Raw genomic sequence first — 23,068 nt, forward strand, 5'->3', positions numbered from 1 at the left:
TTCCGATCTAGGGGCTTTGCATTTTGCATCCTTCATATCGGTATCACATAGAAAGTCCAGACCGTGTCAATTATTCGATGCACATTTCCGAGCCTCGAATAGCTCAAAAGGCAGTGGCTCGTCTTCGCCCCCAAAGACGAAGAACTTTGCGTGCTCCTCAAATGTCTTGGTGATGGACTTGTCAACCTCCTCGGCAGTGACGAGATTATCATTGCCGGTGACAGCAGCAGCGTCACTAGTAAGTTATCAAGTGTTAGCTCGAAGTAAGGGTAATCAATCAGATACGGTTCGCAATACTCACTAGGTATGACGGAGCTTGGCTTCAATGGCGTCTCGAACGGCTCTCTGCTCGGCCTCCTCGAGAATGGACCACTTCAGGACTCAAGATTAGTCTCTCTGTCCACGTACAAACCTCGGCGTCCATCTTCTACCCTAGACAGGATCAAGACTGAGACTCACAGCAGTATTTTCAATGATGGCCCGGGCTCGACGCACTGCGCTCCGGCGTTGGCTGTTTATCTTTTCAATCAGACGCTCCTGTGCGCTACGGTTTTTGCGAAGTTCGCGAAGTTTAACAGCGGCGGGTTTCTGAGAAAGGGGACGAGAATGTTTGCCTCTCTTTGACTTGGACTTGGTAGTCATGACTTGGTTGTTGTTGTTAGTAGACTGGTGGTGAATGCACTTGAGCCCAACTGAACCTTGCCTGTTGTCGACACAATAACCACTATCACTTCGAAGGTTTTCAGATACCTGCCACTGCTTCTCAACGATAGTGGCGTATCACTCACATGATATAAACGATCAGAGATTTGCAACTGGCAAGATTTTATCTTGACTACATATTCTTCGCCTATCTATTGACGAAGACGTCGGTGGTCGGCCATAGGCAGCCAGTCGGCCAAGATACCAAAGAATCATTGTTAGAACTGCAATTCTCATGCAGATGGCGACGGATCGTATCGCTTCGCCCACCCTTGTTTTGTGACAAGGCTTTTGAAGATTAAACCCATCCTGAATGCATAACTAACTGCAGCTGCCCATTAAAAGAATCAAAATGCTTTTTTGGCTAGTGGACATTGGATTTATTGGAGTGGTGTCGTCTTTGAGCAGCCCTGCTGTGGCCGACTTGATTGTTCTCCCGACAAGTGCCCTTTGTATGATGGGCGTATTTCTCGTTACAATAAGAAGTTTCACAGAGGCGACTTGCAGTTATGGACCGGATGTCAAATGCCAACTCGTAGCAAGGAAGCCGTGCAATGGGCGGATGAATGTTGGAATCGTGTAGAAAGGAGCCATGTCAATATATACTTGTTTATGATTCTCATTGTTGATTCTCGTGTCGTGTAATCTTGACCACTACGTCCATCCACGATTAGCCACGGAGCCGAATTATAAATCTGCCCGCCTCCATGGAAGCCCATGAACAAAATCTAATCGGAATCAGTACTTGAACTTGATACAGAGCGTTCATTGAGCCGTGCAGTCTTGGAACGAGGGATATGTGCGAGGTCTTGATCTTCTCCCGGTGTAACGTGAAGCATATGCCATAATACGACATTTGTGCAGCATTTAGCAACACACGAAAGCTGGCGAAATTTGTGTAACGAACAACGTGATGCTCGGATTGACCAAATTGCAATTTGTACTGGTCAATTTCTTTCACCATTGTCTTCTGATTGTATTCTACCTTTGTATGAGCAATGTACTGTGTAAACGACACCATGTCTTGACATGCTTTGTATCCCACGCGGCGTTTTCTCTCTCTTGTGACTGGGCCCATGTTCTGCGAGTCCAAACGACCGAGCTGCCGACGGATATGCAACAAGGGCTTACTTAGCTAGAAATTTGTCGCCGAAACAAGCAAACTGACCTGTAAGTATAGACGCGGCGGGAGCCAGTCTTGAATGGTCCTAGACGGGCTATATTTAGCATCTGCATTCAAGGCTTTGCTGCTACATGGGGTATAGACTATGCTAGTACTATATAGTAAGGGGTAGAGCTAGGATCGAGCTGGCAAAGATAGACAGCTACGGAATACTCAGATGTCCTCTATTTCCAACAAATGCTGATCTACTTGTTTTAGTGTGCTCCTCTTCCCAAGAGTCTGGAGTCCGGGCGCACTGACTGACATCACTTGGCTGCCCGTAAGCGGCAATTTTCTGTGCCAAAGTTTATTGCAACACCATGTAAACCTCCAGGGGTTTGAATGCTGTTTGCTGTGCAGGCCAGACCCATTGTAGAAAAGCTCAGCACGCCTCCGGTCCCGACTGAATCCCGATCTGATCTGGCTTGTCTGGGGATGATCTCGCTTTGGTTCTGGCAAGCGACCGCGCTCTGGACTGATTGATTGTAGTACGTATACCTGCCGCCTATGTTATATTTTCTCTCTCTTTCGCGCTCTCTGGACCTTCTCCTCCCCCTTGTCTTCGCAGCTTAGGGCAAGGAAAATCGCACTTGTTTCTGACGCTCCTCTCATGCTAACGAGTCGAGTCTAGACTAGGTAGGTTAGTTGATGAGGATCGAGGCCACTACCTCTTGCGCACGAGCGTGTTGATATGATTTCTTATTCTCCTCCCCTCTTCCCAGCAGCAGTAGTCGGGGGGGCCCAGGACGGGGCTGGATAGAAATAAGAGCAGCATCGTCGTGCGCTCCAGACAGCCAGACAGCCAGACAGACAGACAGACAGACTCTTGTTCCTTCGTATTTCTATTGCGCGGGTAGCAACAATTCGCCTACCAGGTACGCCATCACTACCGGCGAGTCTTGTCTTCTAGGATGCAGCTCACTCTCCTTGTACTCCTGGCCGGTAGCAGCCAGGCTGCCTGCAGCTCTGTTCTCCAGGCCGGCGCTACAACTGATACTGCCACCGCTTACATTTCGTCTTCGGACAGAAAATACAATGTCAGCTCGTGGGAAGCCCCCGTTTCCGGGGCCGGGACGCCGGGCAACTCATCGACGTGGAACCTCAGCATTGACGACACCACCTCTGGTCACAAGCAACCTGTCACGGGCTTTGGAGCTGCTGTGACGGATGCCACCGTTGCCGTCATCAACTCGCTCCCGGCAGATTTGCGCAGTCAGCTCCTCTCCGAGCTCATGACCTCGGCGGGTGCCGACTTCACCCTGCTGCGTCATAGTATTGGCGCCTCGGATCTCTCTGCAGATCCAGCATATACATACGATGACGCTGGTGGCCTGGTGGACACGAGCTTGGCCAACTTTTCGCTGGGCGACCGTGGGACAGCCATGGCTGAATTGCTGGCCGAAATGCAGGCTCTCAACGCCAACTCAAAGCTTCTTGGCTCTGTCTGGGCGCCGCCTGCTTGGATGCAGCTTGACCGGAACCTGACAGGCTCCACTGTCAATGTGAGAGATATTTTTTTTTTCTTCCTTGATTGCCGCCATCTGTCACCTGCTTACAACAGAGTCAGAATAACTTGAACCACTCCTACGTCGACTCCTACGCTCAGTACTTTGTCAAGTATGTCCAAGCATTCGCAACCAAGGGAGCACATGTCGATGCCATCACCATTCAGAATGAGCCTCTTAACAGCCAAGCCACGTATCCAACCATGTACGTTTATGCTGACGAATCCGGCTCTCTCATCCAAGACAATGTCGGACCAGCTTTGAAGGCTGCTGGTCTGAGCACTGAGATATGGGCCTATGACCACAACACCGATGTTCCCAGTTACCCCCAGACAGTCATTGACATGGCGTCCGACTACGTCGACACTGTTGCCTGGCATGTAAGTTGACTGTCATGTATAATACCTGCAGACATGATGATGATGATGATGATGATGATAATAATATCGTGCACAAACTTACACTCATCCCCTAGTGCTACGCCACCGATAATCAATGGTCTGTCTTGACCGATTTCCACAATGCCAATCCAAGTGCCAAGCAGTTCATGACTGAATGTTGGACCTCATCCGAGTACACCACCTGGGTGGCCGCTTCCGGCTTCACGATTGGACCATTGCAGAATTGGGCCCAGGGATCACTGGCCTGGACACTGGCTACCGACCAGAACGATGGACCTCATCTCACCTCGGGAGGGTGTGACAGCTGCCGAGGTCTGGTGGTCGTCAACACAGATACCAACACCTACGAGTTTCGTAAGTACTAGAATCTTTTGGTGTCTTGTTGTTTCCTTCTTCCTCGGGCTGCACCCTCCTCGCTCACCTACAGGTTTCTATACGATCAATGGACAAAAAGAAAATGAGGCTAACACAATTCTGACTCACCAGAGATCGATTATTACATGATGGCCCAGTACTCCAAGTTCATTCCCCAGGGAGCTCTCATCCTCAACGGCACCGGCAGCTACACCTACGACGGTGGCTCCGGCATCCAGTCCGTCGCATCGCTTAATCCCGATGGGACAAGAACCGTTGTCATCGAGAACACTTTCGGCAACGACGTCTATGTGACTGTAGACACCACGAGCGGCCAGGAATGGAGCGGCAACGTGTATGCCAATAGTGTTGTTACCTGGATCTTACCGTAAGCTACCAGACTGACACCCGCCAAATCATAGCTATTAGTATATCATACAAATACATGTAACAGTACCACAACCCTGGCCTCATCCATGGCCGCTTCGACTTCCTCCGCGGTACTCTTGTATTGCTATGCCATTTTTTTCGTGCTAGGAACCACGTACTATTAGTGGATTGCCTTTGCACGAAATGTCATCGCGTGCTACATACTTGCCCGATGATTCAAGCACCCACAGGACAAGAGGACCTGCTTCTCCCTCTTGTGGCTATGCGAGATCAATAAAACCTTCAAGTGACCACGCCTCTCAAAGGAAAATTTGACCATGCGTTACTTCCTCTCTATCCTCAACCGGATAATCACCGCTCTCAGCCAATGTCATGACTGGAAAACTCGCCAAAAATCACGACCAGGCATGTACAACCTGTTGCATACCTAACCATGGGAATATCGATCAGCGGGGCTAGGTACAGCCTCAAAATCACTTCCATGAGACGCAAGATTAAGCCACATATCTCTTTAGATCAGACCTCATGCAGTCAAGCCCAAAGGCGACTTGCATGAGGACCTCGAGCGACAAATGAGATCAGTTACATACACTCTTCGCCATCAGATCCCTCAAGGCGACATGGAAGACCACATGAACCCAGACTCATTGGGAAAAGAAAATTACCAAGATTTCCTTTATAGGACTGGCAAAAGATCTCACAGCAAGCAGCTGATGCCACAATTCTAGCGGCATGACATTGGAAGCACCCACAAAAATACAGGTCGTGACACAGACATTTTATGCCTACCATGCATCTATGGACCCGTTACCCTTTACATAAATTCTCAACAGTGATGTTGAGGTATGGACAACATGTTCAGAAAGGGCATCAACTACCACTATTATCAACATGACAGCTTCGCCCCATGCTCTCGGCGAATGCACTCTCATGGTGAGACCATCTTTCGTATCCTCCAGTCAGTTGACACTAATCCGGACACGCCCTCGCAAGTCTTGCTCTTGACATCTAATCATCCTTCTCATCAACCTCGTCAAAAGCCTTGGCATCTTCACACGGACCGCTGACTGTGGTGGTGGAAGCTCCATTGTCGACAACCTTGGTTTGATCCTCGAGCTCTGATTCGCCATCATTCTCTGCCAGGCCACTGTAACCCTGCAGAGTGTCGCCGTTGTCGACTGCAGTGAGTCTGGCCTGCTTAGCTAGGTAGGCGAGGTGGGTTTGCTGGACAGGACTCGGCATGTCCTCCAGGATGGTTCTCATAGAGTCCATCAAGCCAAGGTTGCAGCCCGTGTGGGCCTTGTGAGGTGCAAAGGTCTTTCCGACCCAAGCTTCGTATCGGATGCTAGTAACGGCGTCCTTGATATCGCCGACGCTATTTGTGAATTTGCTAGCGCTGGGAACAGGGTACAGACCGGCAGGGACCAAGATTCGAGTTGCAGAAGCGAGTAACATCATCTCGCACAGGGACGCCTCTGAACCGACCTTGCAGAAGCTGGCGTCATTGTCCAGGCGGTTGACCTGGGTGAGATGGTCCATGGGCTTTCGAATCGCACTGAGAAGCGCAGCTACAGTCTTGCCACGGACATCAACGATTCCATCTGTCCCGCAGTCTCGAATTAGTATCCATCCTGAACACAGAAGAAAGGGATGAACAGGAAACAGGTAGCATACCAAAGAGACCCTGCGGCAAGACTAGGTCCTGAACCTTGGCACCGCTAATGTGAACAAGGTCGCCATCTTTGTCGACCTTACTGGTAACGATGAGCGAGTCCGCCATCTGGCGGAATGGGGCCACACAACCCAAAACCCAGGCGACCCAGAGTGCCTTGAAATTGGCTGCAGCGGCAGTCTTTCCCTCTGCAAAGCTGGACAGAACAGCAGCCCAATTGTCGGCCCAAGGCTGAATCAAGTGGGTACAGTCATACTTGTTGAGCAAGATACAAATCTGAAACAGCTCCTCAATGGAGGGTTCCTTTTTGACAAGAATAAAGCGGTAATGAACAATGTTCATAATGACAGCGAATGCTGCCGGGTCATCTGACAACTCGATGACATCGGAACCGTCGTTCTCGCCAAAGATGACGCGTCCAAAAGCATCGGAGGCGGCTGCGACATTGAACTTGTTGACCTTGTAGTCAACATAGCCTGCGTTGGACTTAAGCTTGAAAAGCAGGTCGGCATCCTTATTGAAGGTCTCAGAGCCATCAGTCATGGTTTCATCGCGCTCGTTGACAGGGGTAAGAACGCGAGAAATCGGCTCAGTAGTCTCAGCAGCAGCAATGCCGCCCTGGGTCGGAGTGAGGTCGGACATGATGTGATGGATGCGTCTTGATTCTAACGCATGTCGGATTAGTCCTAGACTGAGATCGGGAGAATGTACAGCTCGCACGATAGGAGGAGCAGAAGGACATTATAGAAAAGGGAAGAGAAGGGAAAAAAGGGAAGAGTGACAGTCTTGATGCAATCAAATGATCTGACAACTGAGGGGTTGTTCCTGAACGACAGAGTGCCTCGAGACGAGGAAGATGCTGATCCACGGAGCTTCTTTGATGTTAGAAGCGTGGGCGCAGGCGGGCCGAGGGGTAGGAACAAGAGTTTGCAATGGGGGAAAATGATAGAGACCAAACGCAAAGACAAAATAGCCAGTGCAGAAGATAACAGAGCCAGCCAGTGATAGTTGTCACCCTGGAAGTCGCCTCGGGAGGATGGAGGAGATGATCCCAGACAAAAGAACCCGCAACACCACACAGCAACGGATGCCACGTCACGGGGCTTTGCTTCGGTGAGGACCGACCAGAAGGTGACAGATGAAATCACTGGAGGGAAAGGCGTAGGGGAAGAACGAGGAGGAATAAAAAAGAAACGAGAAAGGAAAAAAGCTTGGGCAGGATGACTTACCAGAAGGAGCTCTTTGTGGCGCGGAATGAAGATGCTCTGCTGTTGCGTGGCGCCTTTTGATGGAGATTGGAATGGAAATGCCCAGGACTGATGCGAAGGGTGCACCTAAGAAACAGAGAAAGTGGTTAGGAAAAGGGAAGAAAAAACAAGAGAAAACTGCTGACCGACGGGCAGTTGCGTTATCGACCAGAAACTATCGAGTTGTCGAAGGCGTGATGGGGGGAGAGGAAAACACCTAGGCCCTTCGTGTTTGTGCCTGGGGAAATCTGAATGGGAGATGGAGGGTCGGAGACAAGAACAAAAAAGAAATAAAAAAGTTCCAGCTACTAATAATTCTTCCTCTTTCCTCGATTATGCCAATGGAATAATCAAGGTAGCAATGTGCCCTTTCGCGCTTCAAGTTTGCACGAAAGTCGAAAACCACCAACTGGGCACCTGCAAACGTTAGAGAGAAACCCAATGAAGCGCGTACATCGTAAATCAAACATGAGTATGCTGAAAAATCATCAGCAAAATCCAGGACTACCTTATGCGCACCTGCCCAGTTACTGTCACCCAACTACCCACAATGCATTATACAAGTACACCAATAGCTGCAGTTCAAGGCTTATTCATCACAACAACCTAGAATACATCACGCGTATGGTGGACGGCGTCCGTACGCCACTGGCAATATGCACGCTGATATCAATGTCACCACGGCTGCCTAACACAGCCCTCCTGGCATGTTACTATGTATAACATTCTTTCGAGCCGAGACTTGGGTAATGTCACGGGGAAATGTGTGCATTTGCTAGAGACGAGTATTCGTAGCTATTACCTGGGACCATGATCTATATACATCTTTTTGGTCGCTAAATGGCCCTTCCCGGCGGAACTCTGGCGCCAAAACGTGTAGACAGCCATATACAACGATATTGACGCTTTGCCAATACGTAAAGCATTGAACCGTCCGCATCAAGGAGAATCTCTAGATGACCGCGCTATTCCAGACATGCTACACGAATGAAATCATGATTCCTTTCGCCTTCAACGCCGGCATAATCCTGACAATAAACCTCATACATGCGAAATGCGCAGTAATATGCGATGCAGTCCCCTCGTGGGATCAGACCAAGTCGACCCAGACATGAAGGAGAGAAAAAGAGAGAAAAAGGAGAAAAAGAAAAAGGGTGACGCCGCACCTGTAAGACAAGTCTCTGTCTCTGTCACTGTTCCTGCCTTACAGTCCCTGCCGTGGTCGTTCCGCCTCCCAGCCTAGCCAACGGGCGATGGCAGTGTATATTAAGAGAACGCCGATTGCGAACCACCATCTGCTTGACATCCAGCCACGACCGGGCGCGTCACGTTGCTGAACCACAGCATCCACCACAGCCTGGGTCTGGCCACTGCTCTGAGCAATTCCTAGCTGTGGACCGCAGCTCGCGCCCCCAAGCGGCTCCCCGGTAGCAGGATCGATCTTGTTCTCGGCCATCCATGTCTTGTTTTCCTTGTCGACGTCGGGCCACTCTGCCCGAAATTTGGCACCGCCATCCCCGGCCTTGATGTTACCTTTCTGGGCTGCCTTGTGCTGCGAGCCCCCACCAGTCGAGTTCCACCAACGGGACCGCCTTGCCAAGTATTTTCTCTCTCTCTCTGTGCCGGAAATGGAGCCAGTGGTCATTTCCTCGCTCGTCATGAAGGACAGAAGGCCTATCAAGATGGTGCTAACCTCCCATGCCGGGTTGAAGCTTTTTGGATGAAAGTCCGAGATCGAGAGGCACAGTCTAGTCGATGGCTGGAAGCGGCCTGATGGCGTGTGCATACGTATGGCCGGGGGAGCAAAGGGGTAATTGGCGGGAAAGATGAGGGTGCCCCAGTACTGGCCGCCATGGTACGGAGTGTCTTCGGGGCCCGTGATGATGTAATGCCACTCGAGGATGTTGGAGTCCGAGGGATGGGCGGTAATATAGGGGGGCGGATTCTGGGCAATTGTCTTGTATTCGCGCGTAAGGCGCTTGTGCGCTGCCTTGCTGGCCATGTTCGCCGATGCTTGGGACGGGTGGCTGATCGTGGTTGCCGTTTGCCGTGATGCGATTGCAACGGGCGCACAAGTGGGTTGGTTGAATGGGCGCAGCAGCAAAAGTTGGTTGCGCCTCTCACGATTCTCGAGATCTGCAGACGGTGCAAACAACGGCTAAAGAATGATATAAAGCGGCCTCACGGCAGCCTTGAGAAATCGAGGGGAGCGACTGGGTTTGTGTGTAGACACGAATGATATGGTGATGAAGAAGAAGCCCTACAGGAAATCGGTCGGTGGCGGCAAAAGAACGCCAAGTATGTCACGAATGGACGTACGTAGTAAGTAGTGTAGTAGTGATAGATTGACAAGAGTCGTGTGAAGTCCGGGGGAGCCAAGGAGCGGCTGTCTCACTCGGACCGAGAGGACAGTCTACCTAACCTCTAGGTCTCGCCTGTACTTGTACCTTCCTAGGCAGTAACCACAGCACGGGACGTCACTTCTTTGTATGTACATTATGCACGAAGCTTCTTTTAAACATCTCAGCAACCCGTCGCATCTGCCTCAGACGCGCTGCTTCAAAGGTCAATGAAAGATAAGGAACACGAGTCTCAACCCAAGCACCGTACCTATATAAAGCAATTATACATAAGCATCTAGGTATGTGTGTACATCAAGATCCATGGAGGTAACCTTCAGTGTTTGCAGGTGGGCTGTATATTGGTAAGCGCACGTGCGAGCCGGCGCAGGCAAAGAATAAAAGTCCGCCAGTCTCAAGTCTCCAGTATCATGACTGTGGATGTTAACAAGGTGGGGGGGTTCTCTTAAAAAGGGTCACAGGAATTGCTAGGGGCTTGTTACCGGGCGACTCCTGGGCTCAGAGGCTTTGTGACACGACTCAGGACGTGCTAAATAGGTACCTACTTTTTATGCCACATTTGCATTGCTCTGAGAGCTGGCCCCACATCAGACAAGAAGTGCACCAGCACACTCGGCAAAAATTGGGGAGCCTGGTTTTTATGCAGCGCATACACAAATGCATACGCTGCATAAAAACTTTCTCATCACCGCCACAACATTGACGTCGATTCCCCAAGCTAGGTACATATGTACCTTATGTAAGGTACATACATTACCTAGGGGCGTGCACACAGCCGTACACGGCTATATACTACTACGTAGTGCCGTTGCTTCGGTGGATCCCTACCACAATCTGGAGCCTCTATCGACCTGGAGCTGCAGTTACATGAAGCGCCCAAGCAACCAAGGTTGTAGAGCTTGCCCGGGATCAGCCGAGATTTACACCTCAAGCTCTTCACCTAAACCCGCAAACTCTCACGAGACAAAACAGTATCGCAAACCGCCGGAGCCGAATCGACGCAGTGCCCCGTCGTCACAATGGCTGCAAACAGCTCTCAAGGCGGCGACGATGTGAGTTTACTTGCTGCAAGCTGGAGGCAGCATTTGCATTGGACTTGCTGGTTCGCTGACATGCGCTGAATGCTCAAACAGGCCTTTGAGGGTCTCCTCCGACGAGAGACGGCCTCGGTCGAGCAGAAGTTGGCTGCCGAGAGAGAACAAGCACAGGCACAGGCACGCAACATCGATCTCGTAAGTTGCTGAGCAGTTGGATTAGTCGTCGAGACTGCGACACCAAAGGCCATCATGCTAATACTCCCTCGAGTTGCAACACAATGGCACCCTCCCCGTCACTGTCTCGTCGGTGCAGGTCCATGGTGCCAAAAACACCCGCAAATCCTTCCTCGACCCTCTCTTCCAGCCATTGGTACACGGCAGCGCCAGCACTGGCTTCACCCTGGCGGAGATGCTGGAGGAGGTTGGACAGGTTGTGGGAAAACTACAAAAGTTTGACATTTTTCACGACCAAATACACGTACACCTGTCGCAGCCCTCCCAAACCGACCCTTCGACCTCTCCGACCGATTTAGACATTGCGCTGCGAGTACGCGAGAAGTCAAAGGTCTTTCTCAAGACGGGCACGGATTTGGGCAACACGGAAGGCTCCGCATACGGTACTATGCACCTGCGAAACCTCTTTGGTGGCGCAGAGTCCCTATCTCTGAATGCCTCCACGGGCACGAGAACCCGCTCGGCATACAGCGCCGAGTTCAGCACTCCTGTGCTGAGCAACCCCGACCTGCGTCTGAGTTTCGAGGGGTTGGCGAGCAGCACACATAAGCCGTGGGCAAGTCACGAAGAGGTTGTCAAGGGCGGTGGTGTCAAGCTGAACTGGAACAATCCAGCAGGCGACAAGTACCAAGTAGGCTACACCGGTGCCTGGCGGCAGGTCACTGGCTTGGGTGAGCGAGCAAGCCCTACTGTACGAGGCGATGCAGGCGATTCTGTCAAGAGCGCCATCTCCTATCTCTTTACGCGCGACCGCAGAGATAATCCCATGCTGCCACAGAGCGGATACCTCATCAAGACGGCAAGTGAGATTGCCGGCTGGGGATCCTTGGGCGGAGATGTAGCTTTCGCAAAAAGCGAGATGGAGCTCGGCGGTGCTGTACCAGTGCCCGTGCCCGGGGTAAGCGGCTTCTCGGGCGTCTCGATAGGCGCTGGCTTCCGTGCCGGTCTGCTGTACCCACTGCCGCTGGGCTACGGCCTGGACGGAGCAAAACCGAGTCGCGTCAACGACCGCTTCAGCCTCGGCGGCCCAACAGACGTTCGTGGATTTACGCTGGGAGGTCTCGGCCCACGGGATGGTGGCGATGCCCTGGGCGGCGACGTTTTTGCCGCGGGAAGCGTGAACATGCTATTTCCACTGCCAAGAGCCGGGCCCGAGAGTCCTTTCCGGATCCAACTCTTCGCCAACGGCGGCCGCTCCGTGGCCCTGCGAAACAAGTCAAAGAGCAGGGAGGAGCCATTGGATAAAGGACTCAGCTCTGGTGCCGTGATGGACGGAATTGTATCAGCTACGAAAGATCTCACAACGGGATTGCCCAGCCTGGCTGTGGGACTCGGCCTGGTCTATGCTCATCCAGTAGCTCGATTTGAGCTCAACTTTAGCTTGCCCTTGGTGGTCAGGCGAGAAGAAGAGAAGCGCAAAGGTCTGAGTGTGGGAGTTGGCATCAATTTCTTGTAGTAGTAACTCTCTAATCCCAGAGCGTTCCTGTGAGACTTGCAAGTTGTAGATATTTGGGAGGTTCTGAACCCTTCACAACAACCCTCATCTAATGTAAAACTATCGGATATAAACCCATATCATGCGATGTTAATGGTCCATCGTTACCATGCTACGTGTCGTCTCGCTTCAATGACCACCATCGTGGAGTATTTGACCAGGTTCGACTGTACAAGTCTATTGTTTTCCGTGTTTCGCTTCCACCCTGGGCCGTCGGCACGGGCTACTCCTATGCTCGGAATTTCCGGACTTCCATTGCCCAGTTTAAAGACATGGCTATTAGTCATCTAATTCCAGCTCTTCGGATTTTCTTGGCTTTTTTTTTTTTTTTTGCACCAGGGAAAAGAAAGAAAGACGAAGAAAAGAACTCCCATTCACATCTGTCGGTTGAGCAAGTACCGAGCCATAGAATCACTACATATCTAGCACTAGGTAGGTGACTAGGACTGTTGTTTGTTGCAGATCGTGGGTGAGACCAGGGGCAAGTCACAGAAGACGCCTCGGCGTGTGGAGACGGTCAATGCCATACTCACTCGACGCTAGCTCGCCCGTGTCTGAGCAGTAGGAGAGGAAAGAGAGCTTTTCAACACCCTAAAGTTTTTTTTCTCTTTCCTTTCAAAAAATGTAGGGAAGGAAAATAGAATAAACAAATCACGCCTTGCCCCGTCCGCACACGAGATATTGCGGACGGCTACGTCTGGAGAGGTAGGTTGCAGTGTTTGTACTTTGCATACTATCCATGTATGTACCTGGGAACGCCGCCAATCTCAAGTGCCAGAGCCTCCTCAGCCAATGGTCAAATTGTATTGTCAACCTCTGACTGGATCTTTCCAGGAAAAGCATTTGCCAACCAGTTGACCATATGCACACATCATTGATGGGAGACTTGAATGTTTCTCAATACGGACGATGGAATCGCAATGCCCGGCTTAGAGGCTGTGCAGTCAAGTGCCGTGCTGATCACGACAGGCACCCCCGGGTCGATCAATCTGCAAGCGCTACCTAGACTGCATCATAATTCTAGAATACCGTTTCCTTTTGACCTTCTCCTCTGGCCCCGTAGTCAACGGCCCGTAGGTACATTAGGTTCAAGCTTCAAACAAGCTGCGGTCTTCCCGAAACGGTCCAGCAATATCAGACTAGACCATATTTTCTTCTAAAGGCAGCAGCAGGGTTTTGATTGCTCTGCGCGCTGCATTGGGCCAAGCAGTCTGGCCGTGAAGATCAGTCTGGTCCGATGCCATCATCTGAAATCTCGCAAACAGGTTGATTGGTGCTGTTGCTGGCACTGCATCCTGTTTTCTCCAATGCCATGCTGCTGTTTCTGCTCGAGGCTGCTATAGTGTCAAAACGTCTGGTCGTACCACTGAGTGGCATATCCGAGCCCCACGACTCTTGCCACATGTCAGGTCTGATCACTTTGCCCTACAGCAGCAGGAAACAATATAACATGATAAGTGACTGAGTTTGCTCACATTGGCGATTCTCTTCCAGAGCTGGATCTCTCTCCTCTTATCCCTTTTTTTCTTTTTATTCCCCTTACCTCTTCGCATCAAGGTCCTGGTCGACCTGAGCCTTGAAGTTCCGCTGTGCGGATATGCTTAACACTTGACGATATAGTTTAATTCGAGCTCGAATCTTACAGAGAGGTCGCCTGGTGGACTATGGATGAGAAAGTCCCCTATCTGGCTCGCTCCGAGTCTGTACAGAGTGATGAAAGCGATGATAGGAAGGTCATTGGGTCCACAAACCTGGTGGACGAGAAGTAAGCAACTTCTTGTATCATTCTTGACTTATATCAAATCATTCAGGAAGCATATACTCTAGGAAGTAATGCTACAGGATAGCAGATTTATCAAGAGGGGAACTGCTAACACGTATTGTTGTAGTGGCGAGATTCGTCTAATTCCGGTGAGTATTGGAGCCTTGAAATCCCAAATGGACAGTCGCTCATTGGTATTCATAGATGCCGACTCCAGACCCGAAAGGTGTGTTATCACTGACACCGAATCATCACGATTATTCCTGCTCACGTCCAAGTCAGATCCTCTTAATATCCCCGACAAACAGAAATGGCTGGCGGTTGGGATTTTGTGTTTCTGTGAGTTACAGCGGCTTCTTAAGACTTCATCAGATAATGGAAACCCCGCGCAGCAGCGCGTTGAAGACAACGCTCAGTGAGGTTTCCATCAAGTAGAATATGCTTCTACAATCATTCGCAATTTGCTGTCGCGGTATCTATCTGTCTATCCCTCGATGGCGGTGGTCGCGAGAACAACCACTGGGAAGCGGCTCGTTGTCAAGTAGCCGGCGGTGATGTGTGGCATTGTTTTGAGAACACGACGGTAACTAACATCACTTGACAGTCGGCTCGCTCGCCCTCAGCGCGGAAGTCATCATTGGTGCCTTGATCCCCGTTTTCTTGCTCGAGTACTCTGGCGTCGACCCCCGCTCACTAAACGACGTGGACTTTGTGGCCAACTCGCACGGGTCAATCAATTTCAACCCCCTATCCGTCGTCCCGCCAGGCATCGTTCCAGCCGACATTGGCCAGGTTTCCCTCTTGGCCACCATTCCGCTGCTCGCCAACGGCATTGCGTCATACTTCCTTGTTCCGCTGTCCATTGCTATTGGCCGACGGCCTGTACTCTTGCTCACCGGCGCACTTGCTTGGATAGGAGGCCTCTGGGCTGGGCTCAGCACCTCCTTGGAAAGTCACATGGCAGCACGCGCGCTGCAAGGTTTGGGCGCTGGTGCAGTCGAAGCACTTATACCGCTCATTGTCCAGGATATCATGTTTATCCACCAGCGCAACAAGGCCATGAGTGCCGTCATTAGCAGCCAGGGTATCGTCATCATTGCTCTGGGCATTGCGGCGCCCTATGTGGCGGCCAACTTCACATGGAGGATTCTATATTTTGCCACGAGCGGGTTTGGAGTTCTAGCGTGGGCGCTCATGATCGCCTTTCTCCCCGAGACGAGGTGGACGAGAGGCAAGGAAGAGCTGAGTGGGCAAAAGATTTATGCGCTTGCACCGGGCGAGCGGCGACCAAGGCTCGAGCCCGAGACATACGGACCAAGAACTATGTGGACAACGGTAGGAGTGTTCCAGTTTGGATTTGAGTGGAAAGAAGCTGGCAGATCTAGTAAGCAATTTGCTGTGTTATCCCTTACCTGTTTTGGGTTATCCCACAAGCATGGATTTCCTAGTGAGACACAATATTGCAACAGCCTTGCAGTCGTCTTTCCTTGAGAGAGCTATTTCGAATTCGTCGTCCATCTAGGAAAGACATTGCTGACACATAATACTGTAGTGCTTGATACTTTACGTACAACCCTGTTCCCGGCCATATTGTGGACAACGTTGGCGAACTCAGCGTTCGTGATTATCAATCAGGCAGCCCAGCAACTGGGGTCGTTTGCACTGCTAGCCCAGGGGTAAGAGATGACACTTATTTGCGGGTGTGTCACCATTATTTTCTCGTCCACGGTTGTTAATGTTTACCTCCAGGTGGCAATTTCAATACACGGGCCTCTCGGTGATTCCAACTGTCGCTGCCACTATAGCCGTCTACTTTCTCGGCGGGCCAGTGTCTGACAAGATCTCTTTATGGATCACTCGCCACCACGGCGGAGTTCGCGAGGCTGAATTCCACCTACCGAACCTGATCCTGCCATTTGTTTCGGGCATCTTGGGCACCTTTATATTTGGATATGCTGGACAAAACAACTTACACTGGGCTTTAATTCTGCTAGGTGCCTTCTTCATCATTTTCGCATTTTTGACGGTGCTCACCGTGGTCAATGTGTTTGTGGTCGAGTCCTATCCAATGTGGGCAGGTCCCGTATTGGTCAACGTGAGCAGTCTCAGGATTGTGATTGCATTCTTCCTCAGCAGCCAAGTCACAGTTTGGGTTGTGGAGAAGGGCATCCTCAACACGTTTGCTATCTATGCCGAATCTTTGATTGTTCTCAGCCTGGGCTTACCGATACTATGGTTCTTTGGCAAGAGCATCAGGATCTGGACGGCGGGCCGCGTTGAAGCCGTGGCCACGGAGAAGCTGAAGAGAGTTGATTCAGTATGACTGAAGAAATACTCACTATAATATACATATCATCATTGGAGCTAGCCAGTGGAGTTTCACAATCCAACAAGGATTTGTCATTTTCAAACCAATATAGCACGAACGAATCGCTTGTGACTAGATGCCCATTTTCGACATTAAGAAAGCTGCGCCGTCTACTCAGGCCGTCATGGTTTCATTACTACCGAGTGAGCTCAAAACCATCTTCATCAGTACGGCCATCCCCATGCTGTGTACCGCAGGTGAATAATTGCTGTAATTTCTTTCGTGTCTTAAAAAAAAAAAAAGCTTTGGACCATATATTCTCATATGCATTCATGTTATTTCCAAACAAACATCCTTCCGATCCCTGCTACCTCAGCCTAGGAAATGAGCTAGAACCGAGTCCTCGTTGACTTCTGTGAGCTGTGTCACACGTGAATGTGCAGACATAGTCCAGATCTTGTTGCTGGCGCGGCATTACTCCTACTTGGCACTGCTCTGTGTGCTCTGGCCTGCCTGTGATGATGTCTTGGCCTGGGTAGTAGTCTGCGCGCCAGCGTTTTGCTGCTTGGCGGCCGAGGCAGCAGCAGCTTTCTCGGCTTCGCGCTTGCGGATGTAGGCGTCCTCGGCGGACTTCTCGCGAGTGTTGAAGGATGGGATGTTCATTTTTCGAAACTTTACTTTGAGGGGGGTATAGTGTATGCGAAGGATGCCGGATCTTATGTGTCTGAGATGGAGGAGGTTGTAAGTGATGGGTTTTGGTGTTACAATACAAGACACTTGTGGGCTCTGGAAGAATACAAGAACTTAAATGCCTAGATTGGCAACTTTGATTCAATTACTGTCATGATCCTGTCCAATTATTCGCAGTTACTTGCGCGGGAAGTATTTGACGTCATAGCTCCCGGCTTGGCTTGGATCGTGAGCCGCAGCGATCAATCAACCAATTGTGAAGTGGCGGGGCACTTGGCACTTGGCACTTGGCAGATTGTCTGTCTAGAAGTCGCCTAGCTGACCGTTGGAAGGACCACTGTAGATCTCCCTTCAGCAGGCGTACAAGGGCTGCGGTCCCTAGGTAGTTAGTTGGCTTGAGCGGCCCGACGCGCCCGCCTGAGTCTGCCCCTCCCCTCCCGCATACCGAAAACCAACCAACGGATAAAAGAAGGAATTTCTACCTGCACGCTCTCGCAATAAACCCATATGTCATGCCTACCTAGTAGGTATTATGTCTGACTGATGACTAAAGATCCATGCGTATGGCACATGTTTCGAGTTTGAATTGTTCCTACGTTCGGTACATTATAATTAATTCGATGTGATCCAAATGCAAACTCACATTACATGCCCACCTGCAGTCTTTACGAAATGTAAGCAAGATACATATGTAAACACTGGCTCAGTAAGACTGCTTTTTGGCTATGGCACATGACAATTATGGACGGCGTTGCATACAGTCCGCTGTCATAGTTGTCATCTTTATTAATTTTGTAGTTTGTTTGCTTCGTAATCATTCCCGGCTCTTCGCCTAACATACAATTCTACGGGTATTTCATCTCCTACCCGGAGACTCCAGCTGTCCTGCCACGGCTCGACCTAGGAAGCGATGGAGAGTATGGTCGAGTCACGTGGCGGTAGCCAGCTGTGACTCCCACCGCGGATACCGAGGCATTTATGGACTTTATACGCATCTATGTAGCGTGTACATACATATCAAGTTTCTGCTGCGACTGGTATCGCCACATATCTACAAAGCCTGGACACGGGCCAAGACCTCGTCCTCGAGAGGGTAGCCCTCGCCGATAATAGACTTGGCGTGTGCCGGAATGAGCAAAGCCTCGTCAATTTCCTTGTACTTGCTGCGCTCAATGTAAATGACGTGGCCGTGTCTCGACTTGTCGACGATGAGGAGACCGGCACCACGCGCCACGGCCTCGGCGGGCTGAAGCTCCACCTTGATCGCGTCCATGAGGCCCTGAAGGTTGGGCAGAACCTGGCTGTCGGTCCAGGACGGTGCAAGCGTGTTGACCCGAATGGGGAGACCAGCAGCGCTAATGAGCGCGGTCATGCTTCGGCCCAGGCCCAAGGCACCGTGCTTAGCCGTTGCTGTTGGTGGTACCATAAGTCAGTCACATATATCTCGAATATATATATATATATATATATATATACAGGAAAAAAGACCAAAGATATCTTCAAACTCGGGTGACTGGACAGTAAACATACAGTAGTCGACGGCACGCATGCGCTGAATACCAGTGGAGGAGGCCATGATGACGATGCTGCCCCCCTCTGGCTGCTGTCTCAGGTAGTAGATTGCCAACGTGGTTGTGTTGACAGCACCCTTCAGAGCCACGTCAAACACGGCATGCGAAGGCTCCTTGGGGTCACCATTTGCATCAACCTCGGTGCTCAGATAGTCGGCGCGAGGGCCAATACCGGCATTGACAAAGACTGAATCGATCCGGCCGTGAACCTCCTTGGCCTTCTTGAAGAGAGCGACAAGGTCTGACCAGACAGTCACGTTTGTCTGCACAAAGGTGAACGATCCAGTAGCTGCCTCCGGGTGTGGCTGGATGTCACCGCTGACAACCAAAGCACCGTAAGACAATAGGAGCTTTACTGTCGCCAAACCAATACCGCTAGAGCCACCTGTAGCACGGAAGAATCGATGCATTTAGTATGAGCACTCCTGGTGGACTTTCTTTGCCGGCGAGCTTCACCCCCCGAGCTTTGCTACTTACCAGTCACGATGACGACCTTGCCCTTGAGGCCGGTGAGGTCCTCGTCTTTGATCAGAATTTCGGCCATGGCTGAAGTGTTGTAGGGTAACTATTACTGTACGAGGGATTGAGAAAAGAGAAGTTGGTTGGATTCGCTTGAAACAAGAACAGCTGGCAGTGTCGATAACGATCTTAGAAAGGTGCCATGTTTATATGTAGTTCCTACGTACCCAGTCCGGTAGGTATTCCATTCACAGATAGGTAGTAGGTAGTAGCTTCACCTGCTCTGATGGTGTTATGGGTCGGTAACCACAATGGGGCAAGTTTCTGAGCGACAGACAGGGGGGTCTTCCATGTCAGGGAGTTGCACATCGTCTCGAATCTGTTATGCGAGACAATCCACCCCGCAGCACTGTCCAGGCCTACCTAGGGAATTTATGTACTATGCCATGAGGCGTCTGGCATCTCTACACTCATTGAACGAGTGCATTGGATTGTGATTGTGAGCCCTGTCTTCTGCGTACGTGCATGCACCTCTCTGTACGCTACTGTGTACTACTGTCATGTAGGCTTCGAAAGCACGCCTCTGTGGGCCTCACTCGAGTGCCTCGACGACGCGACGATCACTCGATAGATCAGGGTCTACTGATGTACTATTCTGATGAATATGGATAGAGACCCAATGTCCTGTGCTTCCATGGGCTGTACTGTGCAGTGTGTATGCCGACTGTACTTCGCGTACTCCGTAAACCAGACAAGTGTGTGGATTACTGCAAGATCATTGGCATACAGCAAACACACACACACACTACGTACCTACGGGTAAAGGTCCCATGTTTTCCAGAACCATTGGTATTTAAAGAATGCTGGAGAACCGGTGTCGTGGACGGGAAACTCGGCCATACCCGTCGCTGATCGAGTCGACGGCAATTTCGACAGCGGGGAATGACCTCGGGAATACCCTCGATTGATTGCGCGAGTGGCCGTTGAGAGGTGGTTGTCATCTGGGATCCCATTCGTCGATCGATTTTCAGAGCGAGCAACGAGACTTTCCGTCATGAAGATCAATTCAACGGTCACGCTGTGGCATGGCAGCCCCTGCCAGATAAGCGGGAGGAGTATTTGATGGTTGATGGTCTCGACTCTGCATAGTACATACGTAGCACTCTGCTGCTGCTGCTGCTGCTGCCGCCCTGGCTGCTGCACACATCAAGGTCGTCCTGGCTAGTATCAATCTGGTATGGAAGAGGTAATGTACTGTGTAGCAAGCAGCTTGATCAATAATGAGTGCGCTAGGAAGTCAACACCTACCCGTGGACCAGTACATACCTAGGTGAGGTTGTTACTTGCACCTTATTCACGTGCCACCAAGTCGAGGCTGGCGCTTCCAGCCCAGCACATTTGTGGCTTCAGGGGAGAAAGTTGAGGTTATCATTCGGTTGCAAGTAAGCGAACTTTTGACCTTTTTAAATTACCTCGGTACGTACTATTTTAGACAATGGCAGATGTCGACGGCTAAAGTTGCGTAGTAGTATTATCAATCGGCAGTTTCCCTGTGTTGATGCCCAGAAGCCCCAAAGTGAGTCCCAAAGGCATACATACATAGTACACTTCGCATGCCTATTACCGAATGTTATTAGCTGGGTGTGTAATCTGAGTACTGGGGTCTTTCCTCCAGACCCTGTCCTAGATGCGTGCTCCATTATGTCCTTCTGCCTTAGTAAAAGGGGTTGGGCCCTAGTTAGCGGTGTCTAGCGTTACAATGTTAGGATATTTGCACTAGAGTAGTACTGTGTACTAGAACGAAGGGGAAGTAAAGGAAAAAAAAAAAGGAAACGGGTTGCGATCTCGCTTGCCGATTGCCAGGGATTAACAAATCTCGAAACTGGAAGCCTGCAAATGTTGTATCTATTATGTAAGCCCATGATACAACACATGAAGAAGCATCACCATAAAAAGACAAGATAATTATATCAGCGCAATGCCGTCAACAGACGGAAAGTTTCAACTCTAGCGCTGTCTGATAGCTCAACTTTTTTCTTCCGGGAAATAACAAATAACCCCATTGAGATCTTCTCGTTACGAGCAGTTTGGGACCAACTATCTAATGTGCCTACATACCTACCTACTCACCTGCCTACAATTTAGTGGAAAGCTAGACATCTTGTCAGGGAATTGACTGGTCTCGACCTGTCGTCGTCAGGCACATTACTACGATATATGCAGAAGCGGCCCCGTCTGCCGCCTGGCGGTCGCTATTCCCACCATTGCTCTCGGAGGGCTTAGTCACTAGCCTGGCCCTTAAGATGGTTGTAAAACTTCCCGTGTGCTAGCAGCCTGTATATCAAACGGCCTCTAACTGCATTGATCATGATCAAGTACACGATCTACGGTCCTAGGCACTACACTACTACTCAGACATCCAATAAACTACCCATGGTTCCTCTCCGTTGAAGAGTTCTGCACCAATTGTGATGGTATCAGCCACTGTCTATCACGTCCATCAGTGGGAATGGGTTCTTCGTTAGCGGGGCTTCATTAGTGGCCAAGCCCTGGTGTCGTCCCACAAACAGAGAGGAGTCTTAAGCGAGATGGAGAATATTTACTGGCACCTGGCTCATTTACTCACCGTATCCCGCGTGGATGGATGGTGGAACAAAATCTTGTTTGTCACGAATTTTGCGAACGGCATACCGTTGCTGAGAGCGATCGACCGTCGCTCTCTTTGCGAGTCGCCGAGTGTGGTGAGCCGAGTAAGCGCGAGCTGCCGGCAAAAAAGACATCGACAACAATATGCCTCCCAGATTCTATGGATACCCGAGTAGAAATCTTCTACTCTTGGATAATGATTTTTTCGACCGTATCATGGGCGTCACGTCCAATGCCACGCCTTCACCAACTCAAGACAAATGAACGTAGTATTAGTATGAGGTTGACCAGCTGATTTCTTCATCACAACTGTCTGATCATCTTGATTCATGAAAGCCGAAATGATGCCACTGATGACTTATAGTCTACAGGCTACCGGTAATCGCTTCACGCAGCCCCCATTGCCCTGCATCCTAGTCCAATTCGAAACTCTTTCCTCAAGGATCATTCCGTGCTGCTGCAGAAATGCTACCACGAAACCTTGAAAGGGCCTTATCACATGATATCTCTCAATTGTGTACATACACAGTAGAGCTGGCGAGGCTGGGTCAAGAACGTTCACAGCCGGCTGTCGCTGTAGCTATTCGGGATCAAAGATGCAATACCTGGTCTGATCCCAGCATCATCGTGGTTCTCGAAATATAACTGCCTACATATGTATAGTACATACACAGTAAATTTTTTCGGAATTGGGATCCTGTGCCAACCAATAACGATAGATTACAAATGCAGAATGCCTAGAGTAGATACATATTACACGTAGCTGGCATTAGGCTTTGCAAGAAAGTCCAGGAGAGACAGGAGCTCCTCCTCCGGCCTTGTCGAAGGCGAGGTGTCCCGCGCCGGAGCGGAAATGCAGTCGAGGCTTCAGATGCATTTGGAACAGAGGCAATGGAAGTAAGCCGCGAAATTGGGGCCGCGGGAGCCGGGCATCAAAGCAGGCCTGGGAAGTGGAATCACCAAGTATATTAACGGCATGTCAAAACATGGCGACGAGGGTGGCACGTTTCAAGTAATACTAGAGAACCCCCGTATGCCAAGACTGGACAGTATACTAGCTGGTTGGCGAGGGG

The 23,068-nt window shown here is 50.5% G+C and overlaps 8 protein-coding genes across 8 annotated transcripts; 3 read left to right on the forward strand and 5 right to left on the reverse strand.

The window, feature by feature from the left end:
* Positions 1–66: 66 nt before the first annotated feature.
* PFICI_15181 (uncharacterized protein) lies at positions 67–642 on the reverse strand (the record flags this gene model as incomplete). Its single annotated transcript, XM_007843762.1, has 3 exons — positions 67–235; positions 302–372; positions 460–642. The coding sequence occupies 3 exons, from the start codon at positions 640–642 to the stop codon at positions 67–69; spliced, it is 423 nt and encodes a 140-aa protein (XP_007841953.1).
* Positions 643–2,775: 2,133 nt separating this feature from the next.
* Positions 2,776–4,516, forward strand: PFICI_15182 (Endo-1,6-beta-D-glucanase; the record flags this gene model as incomplete). The annotated part of the gene is made up of 4 exons (XM_007843763.1): positions 2,776–3,366; positions 3,432–3,749; positions 3,845–4,124; positions 4,257–4,516. The coding sequence occupies 4 exons, from the start codon at positions 2,776–2,778 to the stop codon at positions 4,514–4,516; spliced, it is 1,449 nt and encodes a 482-aa protein (XP_007841954.1).
* Positions 4,517–5,522: 1,006 nt separating this feature from the next.
* Positions 5,523–6,828, reverse strand: PFICI_15183 (uncharacterized protein; the record flags this gene model as incomplete). Its single annotated transcript, XM_007843764.1, has 2 exons — positions 5,523–6,115; positions 6,189–6,828. 2 exons carry the CDS (start codon positions 6,826–6,828, stop codon positions 5,523–5,525), a joined length of 1,233 nt encoding a protein of 410 aa, XP_007841955.1.
* Positions 6,829–8,637: 1,809 nt separating this feature from the next.
* Positions 8,638–9,435, reverse strand: PFICI_15184 (uncharacterized protein; the record flags this gene model as incomplete). The annotated part of the gene is made up of 1 exon (XM_007843765.1): positions 8,638–9,435. The coding sequence occupies one exon, from the start codon at positions 9,433–9,435 to the stop codon at positions 8,638–8,640; it is 798 nt and encodes a 265-aa protein (XP_007841956.1).
* A 1,377-nt stretch (positions 9,436–10,812) lies between these two features.
* Positions 10,813–12,520, forward strand: PFICI_15185 (uncharacterized protein; the record flags this gene model as incomplete). The annotated part of the gene is made up of 3 exons (XM_007843766.1): positions 10,813–10,845; positions 10,927–11,025; positions 11,099–12,520. 3 exons carry the CDS (start codon positions 10,813–10,815, stop codon positions 12,518–12,520), a joined length of 1,554 nt encoding a protein of 517 aa, XP_007841957.1.
* Positions 12,521–14,223: 1,703 nt separating this feature from the next.
* PFICI_15186 (uncharacterized protein) lies at positions 14,224–16,644 on the forward strand (the record flags this gene model as incomplete). The annotated part of the gene is made up of 6 exons (XM_007843767.1): positions 14,224–14,324; positions 14,449–14,470; positions 14,526–14,547; positions 14,926–15,705; positions 15,874–15,997; positions 16,071–16,644. The coding sequence occupies 6 exons, from the start codon at positions 14,224–14,226 to the stop codon at positions 16,642–16,644; spliced, it is 1,623 nt and encodes a 540-aa protein (XP_007841958.1).
* Positions 16,645–17,109: 465 nt separating this feature from the next.
* PFICI_15187 (uncharacterized protein) lies at positions 17,110–17,292 on the reverse strand (the record flags this gene model as incomplete). Its single annotated transcript, XM_007843768.1, has 1 exon — positions 17,110–17,292. One exon carries the CDS (start codon positions 17,290–17,292, stop codon positions 17,110–17,112), a length of 183 nt encoding a protein of 60 aa, XP_007841959.1.
* A 1,078-nt stretch (positions 17,293–18,370) lies between these two features.
* Positions 18,371–19,434, reverse strand: PFICI_15188 (uncharacterized protein; the record flags this gene model as incomplete). The annotated part of the gene is made up of 3 exons (XM_007843769.1): positions 18,371–18,729; positions 18,850–19,275; positions 19,368–19,434. 3 exons carry the CDS (start codon positions 19,432–19,434, stop codon positions 18,371–18,373), a joined length of 852 nt encoding a protein of 283 aa, XP_007841960.1.
* Positions 19,435–23,068: the final 3,634 nt, after the last annotated feature.

The sequence above is a fragment of the Pestalotiopsis fici genome (genome assembly GCF_000516985.1).
Source record: "Pestalotiopsis fici W106-1 unplaced genomic scaffold PFICI_Scf_16, whole genome shotgun sequence".
NCBI classification, from domain to species: Eukaryota; Fungi; Ascomycota; class Sordariomycetes; order Amphisphaeriales; family Sporocadaceae; genus Pestalotiopsis; species Pestalotiopsis fici.